At 49.0% G+C, this 26,769-nt stretch overlaps 2 protein-coding genes across 8 annotated transcripts in view; one reads left to right on the top strand and one right to left on the bottom strand.

The window, feature by feature from the left end:
• GATAD2B (GATA zinc finger domain containing 2B) overlaps positions 1–15,524 on the top strand; it is an 83,463-nt gene extending 67,939 nt beyond the window's left edge. For 4 of the 7 annotated variants that reach the window (XM_049703532.1, XM_033414460.2, XM_033414458.2 and 1 more), the window contains 9 exons: positions 3,750–3,879; positions 4,551–4,682; positions 4,994–5,122; positions 5,578–5,748; positions 6,429–6,744; positions 7,758–7,960; positions 8,891–9,001; positions 9,159–9,276; positions 9,925–14,656. In XM_049703532.1, the coding sequence (XP_049559489.1) occupies positions 3,750–3,879; positions 4,551–4,682; positions 4,994–5,122; positions 5,578–5,748; positions 6,429–6,744; positions 7,758–7,960; positions 8,891–9,001; positions 9,159–9,276; positions 9,925–10,058 (1,444 nt within the window). In that variant the 3' untranslated portion in view covers positions 10,059–14,656. Of the gene's footprint in view, positions 1–3,749; positions 3,880–4,550; positions 4,683–4,993; positions 5,123–5,577; positions 5,749–6,428; positions 6,745–7,757; positions 7,961–8,799; positions 9,002–9,158; positions 9,277–9,924 lie in introns of those variants that run through there. The other 3 variants (XM_004284699.4, XM_033414457.2, XR_007474317.1) reach the window with 3 other exon arrangements.
• A 9,088-nt stretch (positions 15,525–24,612) lies between these two features.
• On the bottom strand, positions 24,613–25,368 carry LOC125964646 (immunoglobulin superfamily DCC subclass member 3-like). Its single transcript, XM_049710952.1, has one exon. It carries the CDS (start codon positions 25,366–25,368, stop codon positions 24,733–24,735), a length of 636 nt encoding a protein of 211 aa, XP_049566909.1. The 3' UTR covers positions 24,613–24,732.
• Between the last annotated feature and the right edge of the window lie 1,401 nt (positions 25,369–26,769).

Raw genomic sequence — 26,769 nt, forward strand, 5'->3', positions numbered from 1 at the left:
GATAAAGGAGGCACTAAGAGTTGATACCCCAGTTAGAAGCGAGTTAATATACACTTTCACTCTAATCTTATGGCCATTTTAGGAGGGAAGAACAGTCTTTTCTTCAGATCATCCCAAGAGTTTTAGGGATGTGTTTATTATGGAGACCCAGCTTTTATTACATCAAAGAGCATGGGCCTGTCTTTTCTTGTGTTAACAAGGAACTTTATGTGCTAATCCTCTACATTCTTCATTTGTGCCACATTCCCCAAGCCCCATATGTGCATACACATTCACTTATATGAGTACCCTCATGCTTGTGCTCTTTCATACACACAGCACACAAGCACATGTTTTCACAGGTCTTGGTCAAGGTTGAGTACTTGGAACTGTGGAGAACAGAATATAAAGAGGTACCTAGAACTGGCTGAGGTTAGAGTCTACCTGAACAATGAATCATAGTATAGACAACCCTAGTTTTAAGAACATTCAGTTTATTCATGGTTCAGAAACACCTGATAGACATGAGAATTACTCTTCACTGTTCAATTGCCCTCCAGTTGACCTTGCTGACTTTGTCCTAGGACTGATCTAAAGCAGGATCCTTAAGAAGCTGGACTGATGCAGAAAGAAGAAAAAAGGAAGGAATGGTTTACAATCTTACTTGGGTTTCTTTCTCTACCTTTTAATGTTTACTTATTAGTATTGTCCCAGAATTATTTTTTTAAACCACACCCAGTAGGGGAACATTGTTCTTGGTAATAGCATTAAAACCCTTAGGAAACTTCAGGTAAGTTCTCTAGTGGTTGTGGAAGAAGAGAAAAATTCTTGGGAGCTATACATAGTATCGGCAGAGTATTATGAAAGTAGATTAATCCTTAGATCCTTTTAGAAAAAAAGAAAAGTGGGTGAATGAGATAATGCACCTGAGTAACCCACTTGCCCCATAATCACCCTTAACCTTCTGGGGCAAATGACTAATCCTACTTCACTGGGGACAATGAAGAGGAGAAATGTTAGGTGGATTCCTTACATGCACATTGGAACTGAAAATGTGTTTTTCATAGAAACATTGTTACACATTTTGATAAGATCTCAGTTCTGTTGGAATTAACAGTGTATCACAGATAAATTCTGTATTGAAAAGAGTACCCTGAAAACTCTACCAGTGTGTTTAATTTTATTAGAGGAATGAACTTTTGAAACTTGATTCTTTGGAAACTGGGAACTGTTTTTAATGGTCTCCAGGAAAAGAGGCTTGATGTAAACCATCTAGATCCCCATTCTGCGTGAAAAAATGGGCCCTATCTCCCCTGTCGTTCTTCTTCCCTTCACCAGACCAGATATACTGACAGCTATTTCCACTTAGCCTCAAGCTTATTGTAAGAATGAACTAGACTGATAGATTGCTCAGCATGGAGAACAATGGTTTATTTGATGTGGATAAAAAAGGAGGAGGGAATTGGAATTTAAAAGCAGAAAGAAGGAAGGGCTCTTGACGTGATAGCCATAATTGCCTAAATATCTTTTTTTTTTTGCCATCAGTTGGGCAAGTTATGATATCTGTGAAATAAGATATGCATGAAACCAACACTGCTTATGTTTTGGAATGCTGTCGAGACGTGGCAGTTTTCTTTCTGGTTTTGTTTTTACTACCTGGATAAGGATTAGGAGTTTTATAATTTCTGGGAATTTGCCAGTCTGAGTCACAAAATGATGTCAGCAGCAAGTCTGGCTTTTAATATTATCTAATTGGTAGGGTTTCATACTTAAGAACACCAAATATTGTAAATCATATATGTGTTTGGGAAAGTAGCAAAATAATTTCTGTCCCCGGAAAAGCTTAATAAATGAGGCCAGAATTCCAGGTCAAAAGTTAAAAAAAAAAAAATTGAAGAATGAAACTTGACTTGGGCTTTGCCTTACCTGTGCTATCTATCTAATGTGAGTCTCATTATATCTGGGAATAAAATATCATTTAGGGTTTTCTCAGATACTACTTCCTTATAAATGTCGCTCAATTCCAAAATCTCCATGTAGGAATGTCTCTGCTTGTCCTGTTGCTGGACAGTCCTTAGCAGTAGGTGGCACTCATTTGAGCAAGGAAGAATTCCTTAGGTTAGAAATAATCTGTGAGGTGTGTATCCAGCCAGGACCAGGATGGAAAGAGTTCTGACTCTCGATGTAAGCATTGGGGAATCATGTAGAAGAAGTAGAAATCTACCAGACCTCAAAGTTGTTCACCCATGTTCTTGTTAGGGATGGGGAAGGGGGGGCATGAGGGAATATAGAAATGATAAGTAAAAATTCAAACTCTTCATTTAGGCCTGACCATTACTCCAGGAACTTGGGGTTAGAGAATGGAAGGTTCTTTTCTCCCTCTAGTGACTTCTTTTTCTGTAAGCCTACATTCTCAGCTTGCTGTGTCTGTGAGCAGTGGTTATAGAGCGATCCAGACAAACTTAATAGTTCCCAAGATGGTCATTATTATGACTGTCTCCCTACTTTATTTCCTCAGCTAAATTTGGTTGTTTTAGTAACTCAGTTTTACCCTGTTGAGGAATTGAATGCCTGTCCCAGCCATCCAGGGTGCCTTGTGCAAAAGGCATCCTAGTCCCAACAGTACCTGAGACAAGAGGCCCTGAGAAATGGTCAGAGACTCTCAGGACTATAAAGATCTGTGGTTATAAAAGGTTTGAGTTACCTGTTTAAATAAGATCTAAGAACACATTGTTTTAGACCTACATACTCCTGACTATACACTATAAATCTCAAAGAAGTAGGGTCAGCGAAGATAACTCTGAGTTAAGAAATCAGAGGAGAGTTAGAGGTTATGGCCGCTGACTTGGGAACCTACGGCAATTAGAATTTGCAGGGTTCTTGTTATCCAGGTCTTACGCAGTGAGTGCCATTTCTCATGATTTTAGAGGGACAAGATGCTCTTAAGGCTTGCTCCAGGAAGACCAAAACCAGAGTTGTCTAATAAATAGGATTGGCCATAAGGCATAGCCAGTGTGGAAGATTTAGATTTCAAAGTTATTTCTAGACAGTTTCTTTCTGAGGGAAGATGCTAAGTAGAACTTGCAGGTAGATGCAAGTCCCATGTATTTAATTCTGAAGTTTCAGTCCTCCAGAAGGCTGTAGACATTTATACTTAGCACTGTCCATTCTCTCAGGCCATTGACAACAGTACCTTCTTTTGGCCTTAACTCTTGACAGGATAGACTGCCAAAGGAGTTGTCATGTAACCTCCTTTTTTGTAAATCATCAGACAGGCAGGACCATGTTATCAGTATCATGGGTTGCCTCCTTAGCAGTGTGTCATCTGTATTTGGGGTGGACAAGTAGGCTCTACTGCCTTTGTCTTTCTTCCCCTGTGAAGCTAACCATTTCTTTCTTGACCTTCTCTGTAACTAACAAGACAACCCAAAAGGAGACTGAGATATAAGGAAAACATTTGGAATTTTGATTAAAATCAGTGTGACAAAAACACTCATCTCTTTTTCCCATTCCTAAAGCCAGTCAGTGTCTTTCTGTCTGCATCTTCTGTAAGGAATTTAGATGGGAAAAATACTTTTGCTGAGGTTTTGTCGTCACTTACATCTTGGTGTCTATTTTATCCTTTGATTTGGATGTCTCTGTCTTTCCCTGGGTGAATCAGGACAGACTTAAGTTTCCTTGGATTTCTTTGGTCAGTGTAGAAAAGTTTTCTGAACTTTTCTATGAACTTCCACTGTTGGAAGTACCTTAATTTTTCTTCTCTTGTCTAGTGAGCCAGACCGAGGAAGGCTTACTCCCTCCCCAGACATCATTGTTTTGTCTGATAATGAGGCTTCCAGTCCCCGTTCCAGCTCCCGAATGGAAGAAAGACTCAAAGCAGCCAACCTAGAGATGTTTAAGGTAAAGAAAAGAAAGATTCCTTTCTCCATTTCTTGCTTCTACTATTCTCTTTAATTCCCTGAGAGTCCCATGTCTGGTTTTTTAGTGTTTACTTTTTGGATCTAAAAACTACCCATTGATGAAACTCTTCATATGTGATTCTCAACCTCAAGGGTGTGCCCTTTTAGAGGGAACTGTTAGAATCAAGTGGAGAAGAGAGTTTGAAAATGCATATTCAATATAATTTCTTTGGAAAATGAAAACTTCATAATTCAAGTCATGTGAAGTAAATTCTTAACTAGAAGGATACATTCTATACTCTATCCTGGGTCTCGGAATATGGAGGAATTCCTAAGTTTTCATGTATTTCTAGAGGAAACATGGCTTTAAAAGATTGAGAAACATTATTTTAAAGGAAAGCAATATCTCCCTTTGGCTGTTCTATTTTGCCAGGAATCTGGTTAATTAGCATTTATATGTGGTCTCTTCTTTCACTCTGTAAGCAGTTTTTGAGTACCTACTGAATACCAGGCACTGTGCCAGACTGTGCTAGGGACGCAAAGATAACAATTCCATTGCCCCTTGTGCTTCTTGTGGAAGGTGGAGGTTTGGGACCTAAAAGAAGAGATCATCTTGCAGGAAAGGACTCTGAGTAACTGCTACCATAGCTGATAGTCTCCATGTTTCCTCAGGGGAAAGGCATTGAGGAACGGCAGCAGCTCATCAAGCAGCTGAGAGATGAGCTGAGATTGGAAGAAGCCCGACTGGTGCTGTTAAAGAAACTGAGACAGAGTCAGCTACAGAAAGAGAATGTCGTCCAGAAGGTACTGTGCCCGAGAAATAAGGGACTAGCAGAAAGCAAAGAAAAACTGGTTTGAGAATGGGCTGCCCCAGGTAGATTCAGCTGGGTGGCTCATTCTTCTCTGGTTCCATGGTTTTTAGTCTCTAGGAATAGTGATTTTTTTTTAGTCTTGGGCCTTAATCAAGAAAACAGTGATTCTGTTTTTCTTATTTTCCCTCCTGGTCAACAGGAGCTTCAGACTGACAAGCAGTTTTGAAAGTCTAGAAGTGTACCAAATTTCTGCCTCCGATTATTAGCCTTTTCCACTGTCTCATTTTCTCTTCTCTCTCCCAGACTCCAGTTGTACAGAATGCAGCATCTATTGTTCAGCCATCTCCTGCCCATGTGGGACAGCAAGGCCTCTCCAAGCTTCCATCCCGGCCTGGGGCACAAGGGGTTGAACAGAATTTGAGGACATTGCAGGTATGTGACCCATAGTGTGATCTTAGTTTCAGGGGGCCCTGTTATCCTGTCTCTGTATTGGGGCTTTTGTAAGATCATAGAAGAACCTGGCCTTGATAGAGGTGTTATTACCATAGATAGTCCTTTTGGTCCTTAATGGCATGATTTAGTCTGCAGTAGAAGGATGAATAACTAATCTTCCCACCGTAGTCTTTCTTCTCCAGAGGTTTCCAGCTTAGCCCTTTTCCATAGAGGGTTAAATAGTTTATACCAAAGAAGCTAGGGAATTCCTAACCACTAATCAGGTTTTATAGTCATGGTAGATTTATCCCCATAGATCCTTACACAAAATTACCAAGTCTGACTATGTTTCTGTGTTTCTACTTAGCTATGTATTACAGGCAGTGTTTTCTCTTTGGCATTTTGTGAAGCGTTTTACCGCTATGACTATATCTTTTCCTCTTCTTCCCCTTCAGGGTCACAGTGTTATCCGTTCAGCGACCAATACCACCCTCCCACACATGTTAATGTCTCAACGTGTGATTGCGCCAAACCCAGCCCAGCTACAGGGTCAGCGGGGCCCACCTAAGCCTGGCCTTGTACGCACCACAACACCCAATATGAATCCCGCCATCAATTACCAACCGGTAAGAGGGAGCCCTCATGGGGAAACAGAGAAATCTTTTATTTGCTTTCCCTGTTGAAACAACCACAGATTTTAAGTTTTGGGACACTGAGAAACTCTAGGACAACAAAGGTAATTTTGGTGGGTTGACAGTGGTCCCCAAAGTGGAAACACTGAGGAATTATTTAGTAGTAGAGAAGAAATGTTATATGCAGCAGAGCAGCAGTAAGCTAAAATCTGCCTAGAAGAAAGAGATAGAGGGATCTAAGAAGCATAAAGGATGTATGACAAAGCATCCCAAATCTTTATTTTTCTCTTAGCAGTTTTATTTTTATTTATTTATTTGGTTGCACTGGGTCTTAGTTGCAGCAGGCGGGCTCCTTAGTTGCTGCATGCATGTGGCATCTAGTTCCCTGACCAGGGATCGAACCGGGGCCCCCTGCATTGGGAGCGCGGAGTCTTAACCACTGTGCCACCAGAGAAGTCTCTCTCTCAGCAGTTTTAGTTCGTAGCCACTATCATTCTCCTTTCTTACATGCCAGAGTCCTTTATCAGTGAAGTTGGACACCTCATGTCTTTTTCTGAGCTTGGGGGAAGCTAAGTAGTTCAGACTAGGATCAGATAGTGTTCTCTGCCACGAAAGTAAGAATTGGTTCTTTCTCCCACATACCATCACTGACCCCTATACTCAATCTGTTTCAGCAGTCAAGTTCTTCTGTTCCCTGTCAGCGTACAACATCCTCTGCCATCTATATGAACCTTGCCTCCCATATTCAGCCAGGGACCGTGAACAGGGTGTCCTCACCACTTCCTAGCCCCAGCGCCATGACTGATGCTGCCAACTCACAGGCTGCAGCCAAATTGGCTCTTCGCAAACAGCTGGAAAAGACACTCCTGGAGATTCCACCCCCTAAACCACCTGCTCCCTTGCTTCATTTCCTGCCTAGTGCAGCCAATAGTGAGTTCATCTACATGGTAGGCTTGGAAGAAGTCGTACAGAGTGTCATCGACAGCCAAGGTAAGGCTATTTGTTGGTCAGTCTTTTTATCTAAACAAGAAGTTGTCAAACCTGATTGATATGGGCAGAGTATCGCATGGTACTGTGTAATATTAAATAATCTCTCTTTACTATTGCCAAACCACCTCCTGTCTCTGATTCGGAAACTGTTTAGGAGCAGCGTATCAAAAAGCTTTTTGTGTGTCTGTGTATCTTAGACTTAATATTTTTGCTGTGTATTTTGTATATCTTGTCTGTTTTTTGCAGTATATCGTTAGCTCTTTTAAATGTGTCTAGCGTGATGCATGCATAATTTGAAGACTAGAACACTTATTTTTAATGTTAGTGTTTATGTGGCATTGTGCTTGCATTATTATATTCAGTCCCTGCTGTTTGAGTGCTTTTAGTTGAGAAAATAGACTGATAAAGATAACTAGGACCACATAAAAGCTGTAAGCCAACACTGAACTATAAAGTATTAATAACATCACACAGTCTATTCTGACAAAAGTTATTAAGCCTGAATTTCTAAACATAAGGACTTAGGGGAACACCTGAGGAAAGTGCCTAAAGGGCTCAGTATTGGCTATAAATAGATCACAAAGTGAATAATTCAGACACTGATAGGTAAAAATTATGAATGTATATGATAGAGTAAGTGTAGACTGAGGTAAAGAGATGCTAAGAAGCAAAAGTACTGGCGGAATTAGGTGGAGCCCTTTGACTGAATTGACACACATTTTCTTCTCAGTGTGGTGTAACAGGAAATCAGAAAACTTGGGTTCTTGTCCCAGTTTTGTCTTTTGGAGCTATGTTTCTTAGACTTAGTTTCCTCATTTGTAAATGGGGATGGTACTGTCTAATTCCCTGAAGTGATGTTGCAATCAAATGAAATAAAAGTATTTTATAAATTATAGAGGCTCCTTCTTAATTCAGCAGAGTAAACTCCTGGAAAAAGATCATCTGATGAAAAGAAACAGAGGAGATACAGAGGAAATGTGAAACCACTGATTATTCTTTTTGTTGGCATCTAGGGAAAAGCTGTGCCTCACTCCTGCGGGTTGAACCCTTTGTTTGTGCCCAGTGCCGCACAGATTTCACCCCTCACTGGAAGCAAGAAAAGAATGGTAAGATTCTATGTGAGCAATGTATGACCTCCAACCAGAAGAAGGCTCTAAAGGCAGAACACACCAACCGACTGAAAAATGCTTTTGTTAAAGCCCTACAGCAGGAACAGGTAAGAATTCTGACTACTTCTCACCAGCCACCTGCCCAGGTTTGGTTTTCCCAAAAGACAGTTCTTTCTAGTTTAGAGGAGTTGTCTCTCTGATCCCCACAGTCCAGGTGATCTAGGTTTCTGAATCTAAGTTCCTAGAACCTAGAGGTCTGGGTTCCCTTTTTTTTCTTCTTACCATTCTGCCTTTCCCATTTCCATTTGGCTGTTTCTGATTGGGTTAGAGCATAATGACATATGGCTGAGCTTAAGGGAAAGGGACAAAAGGCTTGAGACTCTTGGCTTTCCCTGGTAGTACTAAATAATTCCTCTATTCTTGATTTCATTTCCTTAAACAAATGGATTTTGGTGAGAGGGATTTATATTTGTACTAGAAATCTCTTTGAGAGAAGTAATTATCTGCAGTCCATATTTGACAAAGAAATGACAAAGGAAAGGGTAGATTATAAAGTAGCCCAATGAAGATTAGTGGTTGCTAGAGTGTGTGAACTCTCATATAGTATTAATAGAATGAGAATATCTTGGAGTGGGGAAGATGTGTTGGGAAGCTCAGATTCTTTTCCACCCCACCACCCATCAGACCCCTCTGGGTAGCATCATGGGTCTCCTGGAAAATGGGTAGACAAGAGTTGAAAAATAAAACTTAGTAACTCATCAACCTTAATTAATTACATTAGGCAGCTCATCGCCAACACCCAGATCTCTCCAGCCAACTTCTGAGAGCCAGCTTTCTTGGAGAGAGGGATTCCTAATCATTGAAGTGTGTAGGTTACTTGTACCCAGAGATCTTAGTTCACCTACCCCACCAAACTCTTTTGCCTTTTCCATATCCCTCCAACTAGCTGGCAACATTAGAGATAAGAAGACCTCTAGGTTTTCTGGTTAGGAAATTGGGTGCTGTCCTGCCCAACTTGACCTGATGACTCCCAACAGGAAATTGAACAGCGATTACAGCAGCAGGCAGCACTCTCCCCCACTACGGCTCCAGCTGTGTCCAGTGTCAGTAAACAAGAGACCATAATGAGACATCATACGCTTCGACAGGTGAGGATTTCTCTTGAGGTTTTGTCAGCCATTTATCTCAATTTGTCCTTTCTTCTGCCGAAAATCATACTGCTCTTCTGTACTCCCATATCCTTACCTCCCCCTTACACCTTCCATCATGGTAAAGTTATGATCGCTTGTCTCCTCCTCATTGCAGGCTCCACAGCCCCAAAGCAGTCTCCAGCGTGGTATACCCACGTCTGCCCGTTCCATGCTTTCCAACTTTGCACAGGCACCCCAGCTGTCTGTGCCAGGTGGCCTCCTTGGTATGCCAGGTAAGAAGGGTTGATCTGAGAACTTTTCTCAGGGATTGACTAATTAGTATGCAATTCTTTAGCAGCCCCTTTAGGTGAATTGTTCTTTCTTTTGTTTTCTGCTCTTTCTTTAGGCCCTACTCCCTTCACTCTTGTTATTTGGCAAAGGTTTGCTAAATCCATATTACATGCTAGGCACAGTACACTAGGGTTTTAGTGGTGAAAATGACACAGTCCTGTCTAGTGTGCCCTCTTAGTGGGCATGTGGTTATTGATCTCTTTTGGCCAGAATAGCAGGGTTAACTGTCCTGATCCAGTTTGAATGACCCAGGGATGCTTCTTTACAGTCAGCAGGCCCAAAACCAAAGCAGATTCAGTAATTCCCTCTTTGTCTTGATTATTTTCCTTTCACCACTGTTTTCTTTGACTCTTCTGTACCATCAGAACTGTTTATTATTCCTGGTAGGATTGAAGTTTTGGGAAGACCTCTCCTAAAGCTTGGGAGCAGGGTGGGTAGTTGCTACTGAAATAAAGCTTAACTGAGTCTGCAAAGATGTAGACAACTTCTGTTTCCTCTGCATCTCCACCACTGCAGCCCCAGGGTAGTGTGGAAGAAGGTGTCATTTCCTCTTTTAATACCTGCGCTCCACTTTTGTCTCCTGGGTCTAGGTGTCAACATTGCATACTTGAACACTGGTATTGGAGGACACAAAGCCCCCAGTCTGGCAGACCGACAGCGGGAATACCTTTTAGACATGATCCCTCCCCGGTCTATATCGCAGTCCATCAGTGGACAGAAATAACGCCTGTTCCACTTGTACTGCCCCAACCTTGTATCCTTTACTCCTCTCCTCTCCCATTGCCCCCAACTTCCGTCGCATGCAGTGCCTGTACTGGTGCCTACCATACACGGAAAACAAAACAGAAAAACAGAAGACAAACAGTAGAAATCAACAAGAAAACACACGCCCTGCCCCACCACCTCCTCTTTATTTCACACTGCTGCGATCTGTTCTTCTGCCACTTTCTCTCTTCAGTTTTCTATAACAGTGAGGTGGATCTTTGCCTCTGATAGAGGTCAGAATGAGGTCCTGGGGAGAAATCCAAGCCCTCTGACGTGTGTTTCTAAAGTTTGTTTTTATGCTTTAATTATTATTATCATTTTTAATGATGTTGTGTGTCGTCCCTTTGTTCAGTGGACGGTTAAACCTTTCTATTTTCCCCCCAATATTTTTTTTTTTCTCTTTCGTCTTTTTTTTTTTTTTGGTAAACACAAATGATATTCAGTTAAGTGATAGGAGCATTGCAGTAGGGTCCCCAACTGCCAAGTAGGACATGACTGGGAGTGTTAGGGGCAGAAGTTTTTAATGCACTTAACCCCAGGGTCAGGGGGAGGTGGTGGCATCAAACAAGGAGGAATAGCACACCCGCTCTGGGGTGTCTCTGAGCTGCACAGTTCTGGAGGCAGTGTTGAGTATTGAAGTTGGGCTCTAAGAATGAGGGGAAAGAGCCTGGAAGGAGAAGCTTTAAAACTTAACCACCCTAGAATTGACCCATAAAGAAGGGGGAGAAAGGGGCGTGACAATGAGCATAATGTTGAGCCAAGGAGGACTGAGACCAGGTCCTGGCCTTCTGGATGCTGGGGGAATGAGATTGGTCTCCTGACCCCAGTGGAGACACAGGAGTCTATTCCAGGCCAACTAGCCCCAAATTATTTCATCTTATTTTCTTTGTAAAATTCTCCCCCATCCCTGTCTCTTTTCTTTTCTTTTCTTTTTTTAAATCCTAATCTGCCCTTGGTAACCACAGCCCCATCTGTAATATAGAGGAGTGGCTATTCCTAGCCTGACTTTGCTGTGTGTCCTGGACATTGGATGGACATGAGTGAGTGAAATGTCAAAGGGAGGAAATAGAGGAAGAAAGAAAGAGGGGTTTCCCTCCCAACAGTTGCGACTTTCCCATTTGTCTCTTTACCTTCTGAGCGCCAGGAGATGAGGGTGAGGGCACCTAACAGATTGGAGCGCTGCCCTGACCCTGCTGCACTAACTGCAGAGCCAACCGCTCAAAGCCAGACAATTCATGTCAAAACCAATCCTGGACTTGTGCTATACAAGTAGATGTTGTCTTTTTTCTCCCCAGAATTCTATAAATTTTGCTTTTTTGTTTGTTTTTATTTTTTTCTTAAGTGCTACTAATGTAGAGAATGAATTGAATTGTGCAATGTTGCTGTTCTGGGGATTGGGGAGATTAGCATCCCATTTGCCCATACTGTGGGGGAAGGGGGAGGGGACCAGGCTGTTTTTGAGGTAAGGGAAGCCCCTTAAAGGTAGAGGTTTCTGCTCTCCTCATAGTGTATGCCCACCTGCCTCTCCAGCCGTAGAAGCTGCCAGAGTTCAAGGAAGGGATACTCTCAGCAAAGAGGTATGAAGAGAGGAGTTTAACATTTTACCCTTGAAAGCAACCTGGAGAAGATCCCCCACTTTTATTTTTAAAATTAAATAATTTTTTAAAGTAAGAAGGCACTTTTAAAATTAACACACACACAAACTGCACATCCTCCCCATAAAGTTTGGGGAGGGGATGGGAGAAGGAGCTGGAATCAGGCTCAGTTCCCCCCACACTGGCCTCTACTCCCCATACTCCAGAGCCACTGTGGGTGATTATACTGGCCCTACGGGCCTTCCTGGCTTTTTTTTCTTTCCTCCCTTCCCCCAAATTCATTGAGCACTTAATAAAGGAGCAGAGATGCAGCCTGTGTCTGGGCTCCCCCAGTGGTGAAATGATCTGGAAGCTAGACGCTAGTAACAGGTAGTGATGGGGTCGTTTCGAGTATTTTTCTGGGGAATGTGGAACCCCTGACTGTAAGTGGTGGGAGAGGGAGGGGGGTTAGTGGAACTGGGTCTGGGATTATTTTAAAATTATATATATATATATATAAAGATATATTCTTACATCTCTCCTTTGCCCTCTGTGCTTTGAAAGCACTGGATAAATCGTTTGGTTTTGCTTTTCCCTCTTCCACAAAATTGGAAGCTTTTTAAAAAATATTTTCCCTGCAAGTCATCTTGCCTTGTGGCATGTCTGTCTAGCTTCTTCCCCCCCCAGCCCCCATGATGAAGTGCCATTTCTGTTATGTCTCCCCTCCCCCAGCTCAGAGGTGCTCAGAGGTACGAGGTACCCAAGTTTGTCAATTGAGATTAAAAGTAAGGAACAGAGAATGTGCAATACCGTCTGGCTGGGGGGTGTCCCTGCCCTGAGCTGAGTCCCTTCCCTGGGAGCCAGGCCACCTTTGAATGGGGCTTGGAAGTAATATGTGTCGAGAATGGGGGATGATGGGGAAGGAAAGCCTGTAGTCGAGTGCCTGCCAAGGTGCTGAGGCGATAGGGGAGAGGATGGAGTCTTCCCTGTTTTTATCCCCTCAGGGTCAGTTACACAGAGGCTGCTTGTTGACTAGTATAGCTCCGTGACCCTTTGCTCAATCGCTGAGGTTTGATTTCTTACCCTCTCTTCTCCCCATTTTCATACCCTTCCCAGGGATTAGTGACAGGGGTGAGGTTCCCCTAATCATGGTAAAGTATTAGCCTTCCACCTCCTCCCTTTCCTCCCTCTCCCTCATCCTTCTGTTTTCCTCATTTCTCTACTTTTTCACCACTGATTGCCTTGTGTCCCTCCAAGTCTATTGTTGCTGTCCATCCCCAGGCCTTGGGCCCCATAGACACTAAACCTCATGCCCTAAAGATAGGAGGAAAGACCCTCTGTTCAGAGTTATTTTACCCCTGGAGCATTGAAGCTCAGGGTGATACTAGAGTGAGGATCCCACCAGTTTTGCCTGGCTTCCTCCATCCCCAGAGGCTTTAAAAGTAGTAGTAGTTTATGGACAGTGGCTTACTCTCTAGAAGCCTGATATGGGTGGATAAGCAGTAAGGCTTGGGTAAAACTGAGGGACAGAGGTCCTTATTGGGTTTTTTTTTTCTTTTTTTTTTTGTCATTTGACCACAGCATCTGGACTTCTTTCATCCCTGGAATAAGTACTTTTTCCACATTTTTTGGATGTATGTATGGTAGACAATTTTTTTTTTAAGACACAGAGATAAATGTTTTCCTGCTTTGGTTACCTTTCCTTTCCCCTTTAAAAGGAATTAGCTATAGAACTGCTTTGTAAAGATGCTTCTTGATATTTTACTTTTGTTCCTTTTCCCCAACCACTCCCTTTTCTCCCCACTTCTCCAGAAGGCATAACCTTCTCTCCACACCCCACACCCCAGTCCTAGGCTCCCTTCCCCTCCAACAAGACCTTCATTAGCTTATGATATTTGCTGCCGAGATGTTATAACAAGGACTCATTCGTGTATATAAGCTATTTCTTGATCCATTTAAAAGGAATTGTACATTGTGTAGAAAAAAAAAAAACTGAAAAAGAGAAAAAAAAGCCCTAGCCATGGATATTGTGAAACTGTGTTATGTCATTTTGTAATGTGCCCGTTTGTGTATGATCCGTGCAAAAGGGTTTCTGGGGAAGGGGCGGGGGTAGGGAGGCAGGGCTGTGGAGGGTGGGTAGGGGAGTGGGCCGGGCCCAGCACACTGAGACTGGCAGCTGCCCCAACCCCATCCCTCCTTAGAGATGCCACCTCCCCCACCACCCACCCCTAATTTGTGCCTTGCCTCCCCACCCTGGAGTAGTCCCTCCGGGTCACCAGCACTGCCTTGGCAGAGCCCACTCCCTACCCTAACCTGCCCACCCTCCCTACCCCCCAGCATTAGGTTGATACTGTGGGGAAGTGCTGGGGGTTGGGAGGTAGCCGAGGAATGGGGCAGTTCCCGGGGGCATTGAAACCAAGTATTATTATGAATTGTAATTGTATTTGCACTGTTTTTTTTCCTCTGATTGCATCAGCATATATACAATATACCTATATAACAAAATTCAGTGTCAAGCTTTCTTATGCAAGGGATTTCCTCCAACCCCAAAAAAGAAGCTAGTTTCATGGGCCTTTGAGGGTGGATTGTCATGGGATGATAGAAATGATTTTAACAAGTCATCCTAAGAAAGTCTCCCCTAGGGAGAGCCATATCCATCTTTGTAAATTGGGGTGAGGTTGGGTTACTACAAAAGCTAAGGCTCTTAGTCCGGACTGTGGAGAGTAAAGAGAACCACAACACAAAGGGAGGTGGGTGGTGGCACAGTCTGGAGACCTGGGGTTTAGTCCCAAGCTTTCCTACTAACTTGCTATGTGACCTTTGGTAGAGTTAATTTTCTGGGTCTCAGTTTTCTTATTTGTGAAGTGATGGCAGACAGGGGGAGATCATCTGGCCACCAAGTTTAAAATGCTTCCTTTCCCACCTACAAAACAACTTGAGGTGAGGAAAGTGTTGGGCTGAAAACCCATGGAGGAAACCAAAGTGACTAGTGTTGAAGTGGGTAAATGTGTGACCAGTACCCTTGGAGAGCTGCCAGGCCCTTACTGTTCCTTTTGGTTTAGGAAAGGCAGCAGAGTGATGTTTAGGACATCGGTTAAACCTGTGACATCTTTGCCTTCATGTCTCTAGTCATCCAAGGGCAGGGACCAGGCCCCAAGCCCCACCTCACAAGCAGCTGCCCTCAAGGGTGGTTGACCATTGAATACCCCAGGTTGGTGGTCACTCACACCCTTTGTGAGCTACAGGATGCAGAACTTTACTCACTTCTTGGTAGGAGAGGTCAGATATAGTCTACATCTTGTCTCCTTCCCTCAGATCTCATCTGAACCCCCTAAAGGCAGCTGTCTGAATAGCTGTCTCCTTCAGGGGCCCAATTTCCCCACAGCCTGGGCTGAGTACTCCCACACTCTAGGTCTTGGCTGGTAAAGCCTGGAGAGGGTATAGGATGGTGGGTGAAGCCCTGGTGAAGGTGGAAGGATAGATTGGTGGTGGGGTGGGGAGCAGGGAGGTGGGATGGGGAATGGTCTTCTCTGAATGGGGTGGGTGGGAGGGGAACAAGACCCTTTTGCACAACTCTTTAAGTTTCCTTTTTTTAAAAAAAAACAAAAAACAAAAAACAAACTAATTTTCTGCATTGTGTTTGGGAATTAAAATGAAAAAACTAAGACCAATAGAAACTGGTTTTCAAAAAGGCAAATACACTCCCATCTGTTTCAGATGCTGCTGAGCATTTCAGCAGTGACAGATTCAAATAATAAGCTAATTTTTGGAGAAAGGATTAAAAGAAAAAAAACTTTGTAATATTTATCACTTGCAAGCTATGTTTAATAAAGAAAGGAATGGTTTCTAAACTTTCCTGTGGCTTGTGCTTTAGTCATGGGGGGCGGGGGGGGCAGTTTGGTGGGAGAATTTTAGGGGCGATCTGGAGATTAGCTATGACTTATACCCCCTCCAGTCAATGGGGTACCTTTAGTTTGTGCCCTTTTCTTCAATTGTGTTGATTATTTAAAGCCCTTACTTCTGTATTCTTCTTCCCCTCACCTTTATATAGATCCAGTGTTCTGGAAGCCACTGACCCCACTTAAATTACCTGATGACGTAAGGTCTAAAGGTATCCGTAAGGAGGCTGCATTTAACCCAGAGGCTGGATCTCCATCCTGTCCTAAGGAGAGGTGTACCCTAGCTGTCCTTGGCCCTTCTCATCACACTGCTCTAGACTCCAGTAACAATCCTTTGTAGCATGCTGGTTTCTCCAGGTGGGGACCTTAAAACAGCTCACACTGTTCTTTCCTTAGCAAACTGCAGAATATGTAGTTCCTCAGCCTCAGTGCAACATGCCCTGAAAGATCTGGAACCGCTCTGTCTTACCATGTCATCACCCCCACTTCCCCAGGTTTTCCTTTCAATCCAGAACATTAACCAGATCCTAATTTATTTTTTCCATTTTGGTTTATTTCCAACAAAGCTCTTAGACCAGGCCCACCCAGAGGAGAGGATGTTACTTCCTCAGGGACCTGAAGTTTGGGGCTGTTCTTAACCTCTTGGTCCCTTGCCACATTTATTAGTTAAAGCTGCTTACGCCCCTTGTGCAGTTGGGGAGGGGCAGGGCCCAGCCTTGCTGGAGGTCTTGTCACTGGTATGAGCATCATCCTACAAGAGCACAGAGGAGACAGTGTTTGGGGTCCCCCTAAGACCTGGGTTTTCCTTCCTCCAAGACCCTACCCCCTTTTGGGCACAATACTGGACAGCCTTGGAGGGAGGCAGATTGACGGAGAGCCTGGGGTTTGGTTTTAGGTTTGTGGTAGAGCTGGACGAGGAGGGACAAGGAGGCCAGGAGGGCCATAGGTCAGAGGGAGGAGTGGGGAAGAGGTGGTCTTTGGACACCTAGAATTGAGGGGAATAGATGTGTGGGGTGCTCCACAGCATCTGTGCTCATTCTACAAGGGATTCAAGGCCACCAGAACCTCAACGCAAACTAATATCTCCTTTCAAAAATAGAAAAATGAGGAGGCATGCCTCCCAAAAGGGGTCAGTGCTTTGGTTCTGGAAAGGGGGAGATGGGCATTTGGTTGCTCAGAGAAGCAGCGTGTGTGAGCTTAGATGTTCAGAACTCTTCTCATGTTGGGACAAGGGGGCAAGGAACTTGGCAGCCCCTTTGTCCACCTGCCTATTTAGACCACCAGGAATGCAGGTTGCCTGTCCCTGGTCAGACGCCAGCTTAGGCATGAGGAGACAAACAGATTTCAGACTGGGGGTTCGGGTTGGAAGATGGAGTTGCTGACAGAGCCCCTTGCCCTGAGTCCCCTTCTTGGTGGGGGGGGGCGGTGCTTTAAAGCTATATATCTTTGGGTAGTTCATATTTGGATCAAGAGGATATATTCGATGGGGTTTTGAGGGAGGACTAATGGGTTGGAGAGAACTCCCACCTGACATGGTTTAGTTTGAGGTTATTTGGTGTGTGGGGGAAGACACAGATTTCCCCATTTCTTGAGAAGGGGAAACAGAAATCACCACCTCTTCTCTCGCCCTATGGTCAGACCTGACCCTCCCCGGAGAGGGGCTTAGGGACCTTTGGTTCTTTCTTGACTCCGGGGTGGCAGGGAAAGGTGATGTAGATTCTTTGGTGGGGCCGGAGTTAGTGGCACCTGGGAGGGAGCCAACTTGGAGGGCCCTAGGCTAAGGGCGGCTGCTCCACGGTCACCTGAGAGGGAAGGCGGTGATCAGGCTTCGGCCCCAGAGCCTCAAAGCACACTACTTTCTCCTTCCCAATCCCCCTCACCTGAATCCCCCTCACCTGGGTGATGAGTCAGTCTTCTCCTCCGGCTTCCCTCCACTCGGAGCCTGGCCTCTGCAGCCCCCAGCTCTGTCAGAGGCAGTCTGAGGCACTGCCCAGCACTCTTGGGACCGCTGTCTGCAGAAGAGGCTGCCCGGATAGGGAGGGTCAGCACCCTGACCTGTCTGGGGTTTCTCTCTGGCTTAGCATCCATCGGTCCCAGCCTTTCATCCTGTTCCATACTCCACGGGGAGAGGCTGGGCCCCTTCCTCGTGCACAGGATGGCAGGGATCTAGCTCTGGCCCACTTCTGCCACCTGCCCTCTGCCTCGGGAGCCCCAGTGCTCTCTGCCCCGCTTCCTGCAGCCCACCAGGCCTCCTCCCACTTCTGATGCCACACAGCTGTGAGAAGAACTGGCCCTCCCTCTCTGCCTCAGTGTCCTTATTTGTAAGACAGATTAGTCAGGGATAAAAGCCCTTTCTTGCTCTTTGGGCCTGTGCCACCATAGTGCAGACTGTCTTCCTAGCAGTTTTCCACATATAGCCATCCTGGCCCTTACCTATGTCTCCAGCCCAGGAGGAGGCAAACGATGAGGGCAGCAAGGCCCACGTGGATGCCCACCACAATCCCAGGCAGCGAGCTCTTCTCATCCTGGCTGCAAGAGCACCCAGCCTTGGACTCTGGACACAGTGCCATCTGTCAGAGGACCAGGATGGAGGCAAAGCTCAGGCCCCTCCTCCTCCCTGAAGACTGACAGCCGTAGGTCCTATGGGAAGAGCCTGCTCTGACCCCGGGCCGGCTACCCTCCTACGGGACCCCACTCACCAGGGGTGGCTAGGGGCACTTCACGCAAAGAGACAACATGGGCACTGCTGTTACCATCCCCGTTGCCCCTGAATGCCTGAAGCTTGATCTCATAGAGGGCGGCTGGCTCTGCAAGAAGCAGGAGATTGTGAAGGGAACAGGCCTGGCTGGGCCAGGAAGCTCAGTGCCTGGGGCAAGACCACACTGAGGAGGGGCCACAAGAAGGTTCAGGGCCTCACCCAGATCTGTGTAGAGGAAGGAACTGACAGTGCTAGCCAGGAGCAGCGGCCCCTCAAAATGGGCAGCGGGCAGCTTGCAGTGAAAGAGTTTGAAGCCCTGGATGGGCCCCAGCTGGGATGGCAGCTCCCAGGAGGCCTGAACAGAGGTGGCGTTGAGCACTTTGGTGGAGAAGCCAAGGGCAGCAGGGGCTGCAGAGAAATGAGATGAGCTGCTTGGCAGCCCTGTCTGTCTGAGGCCAGGGGCTCTACGAGGCTGGAGAGGGTGTCCCTCACTGCTGCCCATGGTGGAAGTGTGGATGGAGGCAGGGTCCTGGCTGGCACCCTCTGCTGAGTAGGCCCGCAAGTGGATAGAGTAGACCGTGTCAGGCTCCAGACTGGAGAAGACATGCTCAAAGGTGCCTTTGCCCACGGCCTCTTGGAGCTCCGGGCCAGCTGGCTCTGAGAAGCAGAGCAGCTTGGCAGCCAGCATCCCTCTCCCTCACTACAAACATCCCCCACCCCCACAAAGTGGGCACAAAGCTTCAGCTGGGTCTCCAAGGAGAGCAGGGAAGGGGGCTGCAGAAGTCGGAGCCAGGATGAGAAAGGGACTGAAGAGCAGAAGGAAGTACCAGAGGACCACAGGTCCAGAGGCCCGGCCAGTGTCCAGACAGGTCTGGGGGTCACTAAGAGTGAGAGAAACTTGCCCAGGGACACCCCCAGTCAGGGGAGAAGTGGGCTGGGGTCAGGGATTCCCGTCTACCCACCCACACCCACCTCCAACTGGCCAGAGGTGCAGCACATAGCCAGTGACGTCCCCATTGTAGGGCGGTGGTTCCCAGAACACTCGAATGGCAAAGGTGGAGAGAGCCATTGCCTGCAGACCCCTGGGGGCAGGGGGTGGCTCTGGGTCCCCTGTCACAGCCAGGCGGGTACTGGCCTGGTTGGAGCCCGCACTGTTCTCTGCCACGCATTGGTAGATGGCCTCGTCCTCTGCTGAGATCCCCGCCAGCATCAGTGTGCTAAGGGAAAAACAGACGTAGCCACTGGGGGCTCCTTCCCGCCAAGTCCCCTGCCCTGGTTGGGTGGTGAGACCCACAGACCTGCCCAGAAGCAAAAGGACACACCACCTTGTGTGGACATTGCTTGTATGGAGCAGGCAGGGCAGAGCCTCCCGTGGGTGGGGGTGGATGCAGGGGGTTTGAGTGGGTGGTAGAGAGTGTTGTGAGGAGGTGGGGCTGGACGCCTGGGGCAGGTGAGGATACATCGGCAGTCAGGCAGGGTGGAGGGGGCGAGACGGGGGTACCTCAGGTACCTGTTGTTGTGGGTTAGCCAAATGTTATCCCCAGGACTCAGCCCCTTCCCATTCTTCAACCAGGCCAGACAGGGCTCGGGGACGCCCTGGGCTATGCAGGTGAAGATGGCGCTGCTGCCTGGAGGCCTGGACAAGGATTGTGGCCACTGGACAAACTTGGGCGGAGCTGGGCAGGCAATGGCAGGTGGAGGGCGCCATGAGGCCTGGCCTCTCACCTTCCTCCTGCCCCTGCCCCTCTCCCCATTCAGGTTCCCATGGGGGGATGGGGCACCCCAGCACCCTCCCTGGCTGGCCCTTGGGGCTCACCCTGCACGAGCAGGACGCCCTGTGCTGTGCGTCAGACCCGGGTTCCCGGCCGATTGGCCGCACAGACGTAGACGGCTAAGTGCTGGACCGACACATCGGAGATCATGAGGTTCCCGGTGCCCAGGACTTGGATGCCCTCTACGCCGATGGAGCGGCCACCTACAGGGAGACGAGGGGTCAGAGCTGCGAAAGCGCAAAGTGCTGGGGGCTCCAGGAGGCGGGGTGGGACGGGGTGGCTTCACACCCAGGCGGCTCCAGGAGACCAGTGGCCGTGGGTGGCCTGTGGCGATGCATTCCAGCACTGCCGTTTGGTGTACCGTGAGCGTCAGGTTCTGAGGTCCAGACAGAATCTCGGGCTCCTACAGGAGCCGTGGGGATCCCACTGTGAGGTGGAAATAGCAAATCGAGGGATCAGGCAGCAGCACTCTCCCCCTGCACCCAGGACAAACTTCTGCTCCCGGAGGACCCTTCTAGTCCTCAATGACCAGACCCCAGAGCAGGTGCTATTTTACTCCTGGTTTACAGATAAAGAAAATCACTTGCCCAAGGTCCTATGGCAGTAAGTACAGGTGTACCTCATTTTATTGCGCCTCGCAGATACTGCGTTTTTTTTGGTTTGTTTTACAAATTGAAGGTTTGTGGCAATCCTGCGTTATCAGATGATGGTTAGCAATTTCAGCAATAAACTATTTTTTAAATGAGGTATGTACATTGTTTATTTAGACATAGTGCTATTTAATAGGATATAGTATAGTGTAAACATGATTTTTATATGAACTGGGAAACCAAAAAATTTATGTGACTCGCTTTATTGTGATATTTGCTGTGGTCTGGCACGGAACCTGCAATACTTCCGAGGTCTGCCTGTATCAGGGCTAAGCAGCTCTGGCGTACTAAGCAGGCCCCAAGTTAAACTGGAGGGGCGGAAAGAGGAGAGGGTGTAAGCATGCCCCGCTACAGGGTGCCCCTGGAGGGCCTGCAGCAGTGTCAGAACATGAACTGGCCAGGTAGGGGGGTACCCTGGGGGGATACCCAGGGGCCTAGTCCCCTTCCCTAAGTCACCCACAAAACTGGCAGCAGACCCCTCCCTCAGAAAGAAACCCAGGCCCCCCTGAGAAGTCAGCGTGTCTCAACTGCTCAGAAGGGATGCAAATGTTTTTTGAAATACACTGCTCTTTGGGTCTTCATTTTATGCCACCCTCTCCCATTTTTTTAGGTTCTTCAACGAATCATCACTGGGGGGCTGCCGTACGCCAGGCGCTCTTCCCACACTGGGAAAAAATAGCTGTGAACAACAGGGGAAACAAGCCTTTGTTTTCCTTTATCCAGTCACCCCCCGTTCTTGCTTTACCACTTTGTATTTTATGAGACTTTGCAACGTATCTTTAACCTTTTCATAAATGTCCCTTATTAAGAACTCCTCTGGGGACTTCCCTGGTGGCGCTGTGGTTAAGACTCTGCACTCCCAATGCCGGAGGCCCGGGTTCAATCCCTGGTCAGGGAACTAGATCCCACATGCATACCGCAACCAAGAGTTCGCATGCCACAACTAAGGAGCCCACTAGCCGCAAATGAGCCCGCCTGCTGCAACTGAGACCTGGCGCAACCAAATAAATAAATAAATAAATATTTAAAAAAAAAAAAAAAACTCCTCGGGAATTCCCTGGTGGTCCAGTGGTTGGGACTCTGCGCTTCCACTGCAGGGGGCCTGGATTTGATCCCTGGTTGGGGAACTAGGATCCCACAAGCCGCACGATTAAAAAAAAAAACTCATACAAAATTTTGTCTCTAAAATGAAAGTTTCCCAAGGACTGGTATAAAGTCTTCCACATCTTCAAATCTGCCTCAAGGCCTAGAACAGTATTTCACCCATTCTCCGTTCATTCATCCATTCATCCCACCATCATATACTGAGGGTCAACTTTGTACCAGGCACTCCTCAGTTTGCCTTCCACAAGCTCTAGTTCAGGCTGTGGACTGTCTTGGAATGTCCTGGCCTTGGCCAAGGAGACCATGTTCCACCTGGTCAGACCGTTCAGTGATGTAGAGCTGGTCCATGTGATGACACTTCACACATCCCTGGCTGAACCTCTCCGTGTGCCAGGCATTATACTGTGAGCCCCAAATGCATTGTCCCCTTTAATCCTCACTACAAGCCTGTGAAGGCAGTGATTTCTCCAAGTTTACAGATGAGAAAAGCAAGTGTCAGAGAGGTTAAGTAGCTTGTTCAACATCAGAGAAACTGGCAGAGGCGGAACACAAACCTGGATCTTGGAAGCACTGGACAGCTGACAGCATACCCCTCTTGCCGCTGTGAGCTCCTCGAAAACCTGGGAAATTCTGTGTCCCTGGCGCCTGCCCAGGGTAAGGCCTGCCCCAGGGAAGTGTTTTAGGAGTGAATGGCTGGGGCTTCGGTACCCAGCTCCTGTCCCTGGGGAAGAGTCTACACTGACCTCAGCTCCTTTCCTGATATTTAAAATATAGGCAACCCACGAACCCTCAGTTACAGGTTGATCCTCTGCGCCCAGCAGGCACCTGCTGCTTCTCAGCTGCCTGAAGCTCTCCTGGACATTCATTTTCCCGCCTCTACATGCAGCAGGATGGAGAACCTGTGCCTGCCCGTAGCCCGGCATTTGGCCAGGAGTACTGATCATCATGGAAGCCTGGCATCCCGCCCTGCCCTCCTGCCCCGGATGGTTGATGGGAACAGGAAGTGGGAAGCCAGAGGAACTTCACCCAGGCTTCCCTCTGCTCTCAGGGAGGAGCCCCTGATCCCCACCCTTTGCTTTCAGTTTCTAAGTCAGCTCCAGAGCAGAGACACAACAGATCCCCCTCTTCCCCTTTCAGTCTTCAGTTTAAAAACTAAGCACCCTTTGGTGAAATTCTGCCTTGATGCTTGCCCAAGGTTCACTTGTTATCTATACTATGGGGCCCCCTAGTGGATGATTCAGGCACACCTTTCCTTCACATCCCCGGTGGCCTCTCAGCTTCAGGCTGTGGCGTCAGTCTTACCTCCGTTTCCTGTTAGGTGCCAACTCTTCAGGGGCTCTGCTGTGACCCTCACTTTGGGCACAAAACTCTCCCACCCCCACATGGCCTGCATTTGGGGTCGTTCTGGGTGTTTCATCTCAGGTACAAAGCTATTTTCATCCTCACCCCAAGGAGGAAACATGCAAATGTGCACACACACACACACACGCATATGTACATCTAAGCCCACCACTTACAAACACAAGCGCACGCAGGCATTCACTCCCAGCCGAGACACAGGAGCCCACGCTCAACCCATAAAGGGCTCCCACTGCTCTCTGGATCAAGTCCAAACTCCTTTTCACGATGGGCCTCGCCTACCTTTCCTACATCAATTTTTTGTTACCCTGAATTCTGCCCATTCTGTGGTCCAGCAGCATGGAACTGTCTGCATGAACTGTGCTATTCTCACCCTTGTGCTTTTGCACAAAGCAATGCCAGGAATGCCACCCTCTTCACCTTCCTGACCTTGGACTGCCTCTCTCCGCTCACCCTTCAACAGCCAGCTTGGTATAGCTTTCTCTTGAGGCCCTGAGCAGCCCTTGCCCACAACCCAAGGCTGGGTTAGAGGCCCCTGCCCTGGGTTCCCATAGCACCTCCCTCTCTACTCAGTTGCCAGCTCTGGGAAGCCAGCGATGGACTGAGCCCGTTCCGCCTGCTGACTGCTATGTTCCCACACCCAGCACAGTCCTCATACGTAGTCGGCGCTCAAAACTCTTTGTGCCACATACAACATCGGCCACACCCACTCCCAGTGGTGCCAGCTCCCACACCCTCCTCTCTGCCCAGTGCCCACTCTGATTCCCCTGGTCCTTGCTTACCCTTCAGGATCAGCCAGGCATCCTGGCTGTGGCGGGTATTGGCCACACTGTGTGCCACGCAGCGGTAGGTGCCCACGTCAGCCCAGCTCACGCTGGTGATGTGGAGGATGCCACGAGGCAGCAGCGTCACTCTGAGGATGCAGGAGTCGGGGGTCCGCGGCTGTGCAGTGGCCCATAGCCTGCCACCCCACCACTTCTCGCTGCTGCTCGCCGGTGGCTGGCAGTACTCAAGGTCGTGCCGTTGTGCTCCCAGGAAACGGAAGGCTCCAGCACTCTCCCGGATCAGGCACTGGAAGTGACTCCACCCAGCTCAACCTCGACGGACTCTGGATGTTGATGGAAGCGTGACAGACCTAGGGCACAGGGACCACCTGAGCATAGAGAGCTGGCCCCCAGCTCTGCCGCCAGCAACTCTGTCCCAGAGCCCCAGCTCCCCGTCTGTGCCCATGGCTGCCACTCCCTGCTGACGGCCTCACTTGCACCCTGCAGTCTCACGTCTGTGATTTCTTTGGGCCATAAGCACTTTGCCTTCCTCTACAACATTTAAAATTCTGTTCTACATTTGCACTGGTATCAAGACAAATATAATCCAGCACTACAAAATAACAACGCATTATTATATATTCATTATTATATTCACTTTTTCTTCTGGTGCCCTAGGCACTGTGCACACTGCGTCTAACGGCCAAGGAGGCATTGCCCAGGCCCACCCCGGGCAATTCTGTGCCCCGCGGGTGCCGTCTGTGGGTACCCCTGCACATTCTCGTCTCCCCTGCCCACACAGGAGCAGCCCAGTCACTTACTTGCCAGCTGCACCCAGGCCCGCCGGCTCACCAGGCGCCCAAAGCGGTTCTGGGCCACGCAGTGGTACTTGTGGGCGCGGGAGGGGAGGCTCCAGTGGGAGGGCGGGGTGGCCAGATGCAGGGAGCCGTCGGGCATCAGGGTGGCACTGCTGTCGTTGGCCAGGACCAGCCCATCCCGCTGCCAGGAAATGGACACGGGCAGCTCACCCTCCACCCGGCACGGCAGCACCAGTGGGCGCTCCCGTGTGGCCACCACATCCCCCAGCTCCCGCAAGAAGGCCAGCTCAGAGCCTGCAGTGCGACCCGCAGGGACAGCCAACGAGGCCTGGACGCGGCGGCCTCCTGGGGCCCAACACCTCCCCTCAGTTTTGAGCCCCTCTCGGCCTGGGCGAGGGGTGAGGAGGCAGGACTTTAGTTTGGGGGGACCTGGGGGCAGCAAGGGAGGAGGGGGGAGGAGGGCCTTGCAGTCTGAGGAGCAGGGCCGCCGTGATCGATGGCCTCTTTCAGCTGGGCCCTGGCAACGGGGAGGGGGCGGCGCGGGCACAATGGCGAGGCCAGGGGCCCAGGCATGGGCATTGTGCTCCCCGGGGGACAATGAGGTCGTCCCCTCTCTCCCCCGCCCGCCCATCTGCGTGTCTGCCCACAGGGTCAGCTTCCCAGGACTCCTGGCTCTCCTCTCCCACCGCTGTGACCCCAGCCGCTGAATGAGGGAAGGAGCACACTCACATACTCACAGACACACACTTGGACTGCAAAGCTTAACCTCACAGGCTACCCCATAACCCAGACACAGTCTCCATCCCAGACACTCTCGCAGAGGATACAGACACAGGTCACACAGAGATGTCCCTACAGACTCAAAGTCGCAAATACGCAACAGACACCAATGTCCCGGACCCAGAAATGCACGAGCAGAGCTGCGAACCCAGGTGCTTAGACGCTGACTACACGCACACGCGTGGATATGGTAACTCAGCCTACGAGGCTGAGCAGGGACCTGCCCAGCGGAGGGCGGAGGCGGACAGCAGCCTCGGAGGGGCCAGAGCCCACAGGCCCAGGGCTTGGGCTGCCTCGGGACCCTCGGGACACCTGCGGGGAGACCTCTCGACCCCTGCCTCTCCAAGACCCTCTGCCCGACAGCCCCTCCTGACTGCACAGCCCCAGGACTGTAGCCAAAGTCTGTTCCCCCAGTCTCTGCCTCTACACAGCTCTTGCCCACAGGTACATACATACCTGTCCTCCCTGCTTGCCTACAAAGTTCCAGCACCTCTGCTCTCATCAGCTCGGCGCCCTGCACCTTCCTCCCCCACTTTGCCCCCCAACTCTCCCGCCCCGTGTCTTCCCCCTTATCCTTCTGTTCACCTCTCCCACCTGGCATTCGCCCACTGCCCCCCACTGCCCTCAGGCCCCGCCCCCACCCCCCAGTCTCGGAGCAGCAGCAGCCCTGGCCCCATGTCTCCACAGGCCTGGCCCCCTCGGCCCCGGCTGCTCCCCAGGCAGCTCTGGCCTTCTGCCTTCAGCCTGGGGGCCCCAGGCTGCAGGCATTCCCACCCCACACACTCAGGGGGCACATTGTTGGGGCTCTGGCCCTGCTGCAGGGAGCCTGGGGTCTGAGGGGGCCGGGCCGGAGGCTGCTGTCCCTGCTCTGTCTCTCCCGGAGCCGGGTCCCTCTCTGCCTCTGGCCTGAGCCCCTCCCCCCCATCCCCACTGCCCTCTCCTCTCAGGGCCAGGACCCAGACACTGAGACAACTGGGGCGGTGACAGGGGAGGGCTGCGGGCCGGTGAGAGGAAGGCAAAACTGGGGGGTCGAGCCCGCCCCCTTCCCAGCCTCTAGAATCTTCTCCCAGCCTTAGACCCACCCCTCACTCCCTCTCAAACACTGATGAATGAGGTTCTGGGGGTGGGGAGAGGCATCTGCTCCCCTAAGACCAACTCTGGGGGTCCAGGGCCAGAACGGGGAGGCCTGGGGTCTGATCTGGGGGTCCCGGGGAGGGGCGCAGAGCCCCACTCTCCTAGAGGAGTCGCCGTC

This window comes from Orcinus orca, chromosome 1, assembly GCF_937001465.1.
Source record: "Orcinus orca chromosome 1, mOrcOrc1.1, whole genome shotgun sequence".
Lineage (NCBI taxonomy): Eukaryota > Metazoa > Chordata > Mammalia > Artiodactyla > Delphinidae > Orcinus > Orcinus orca.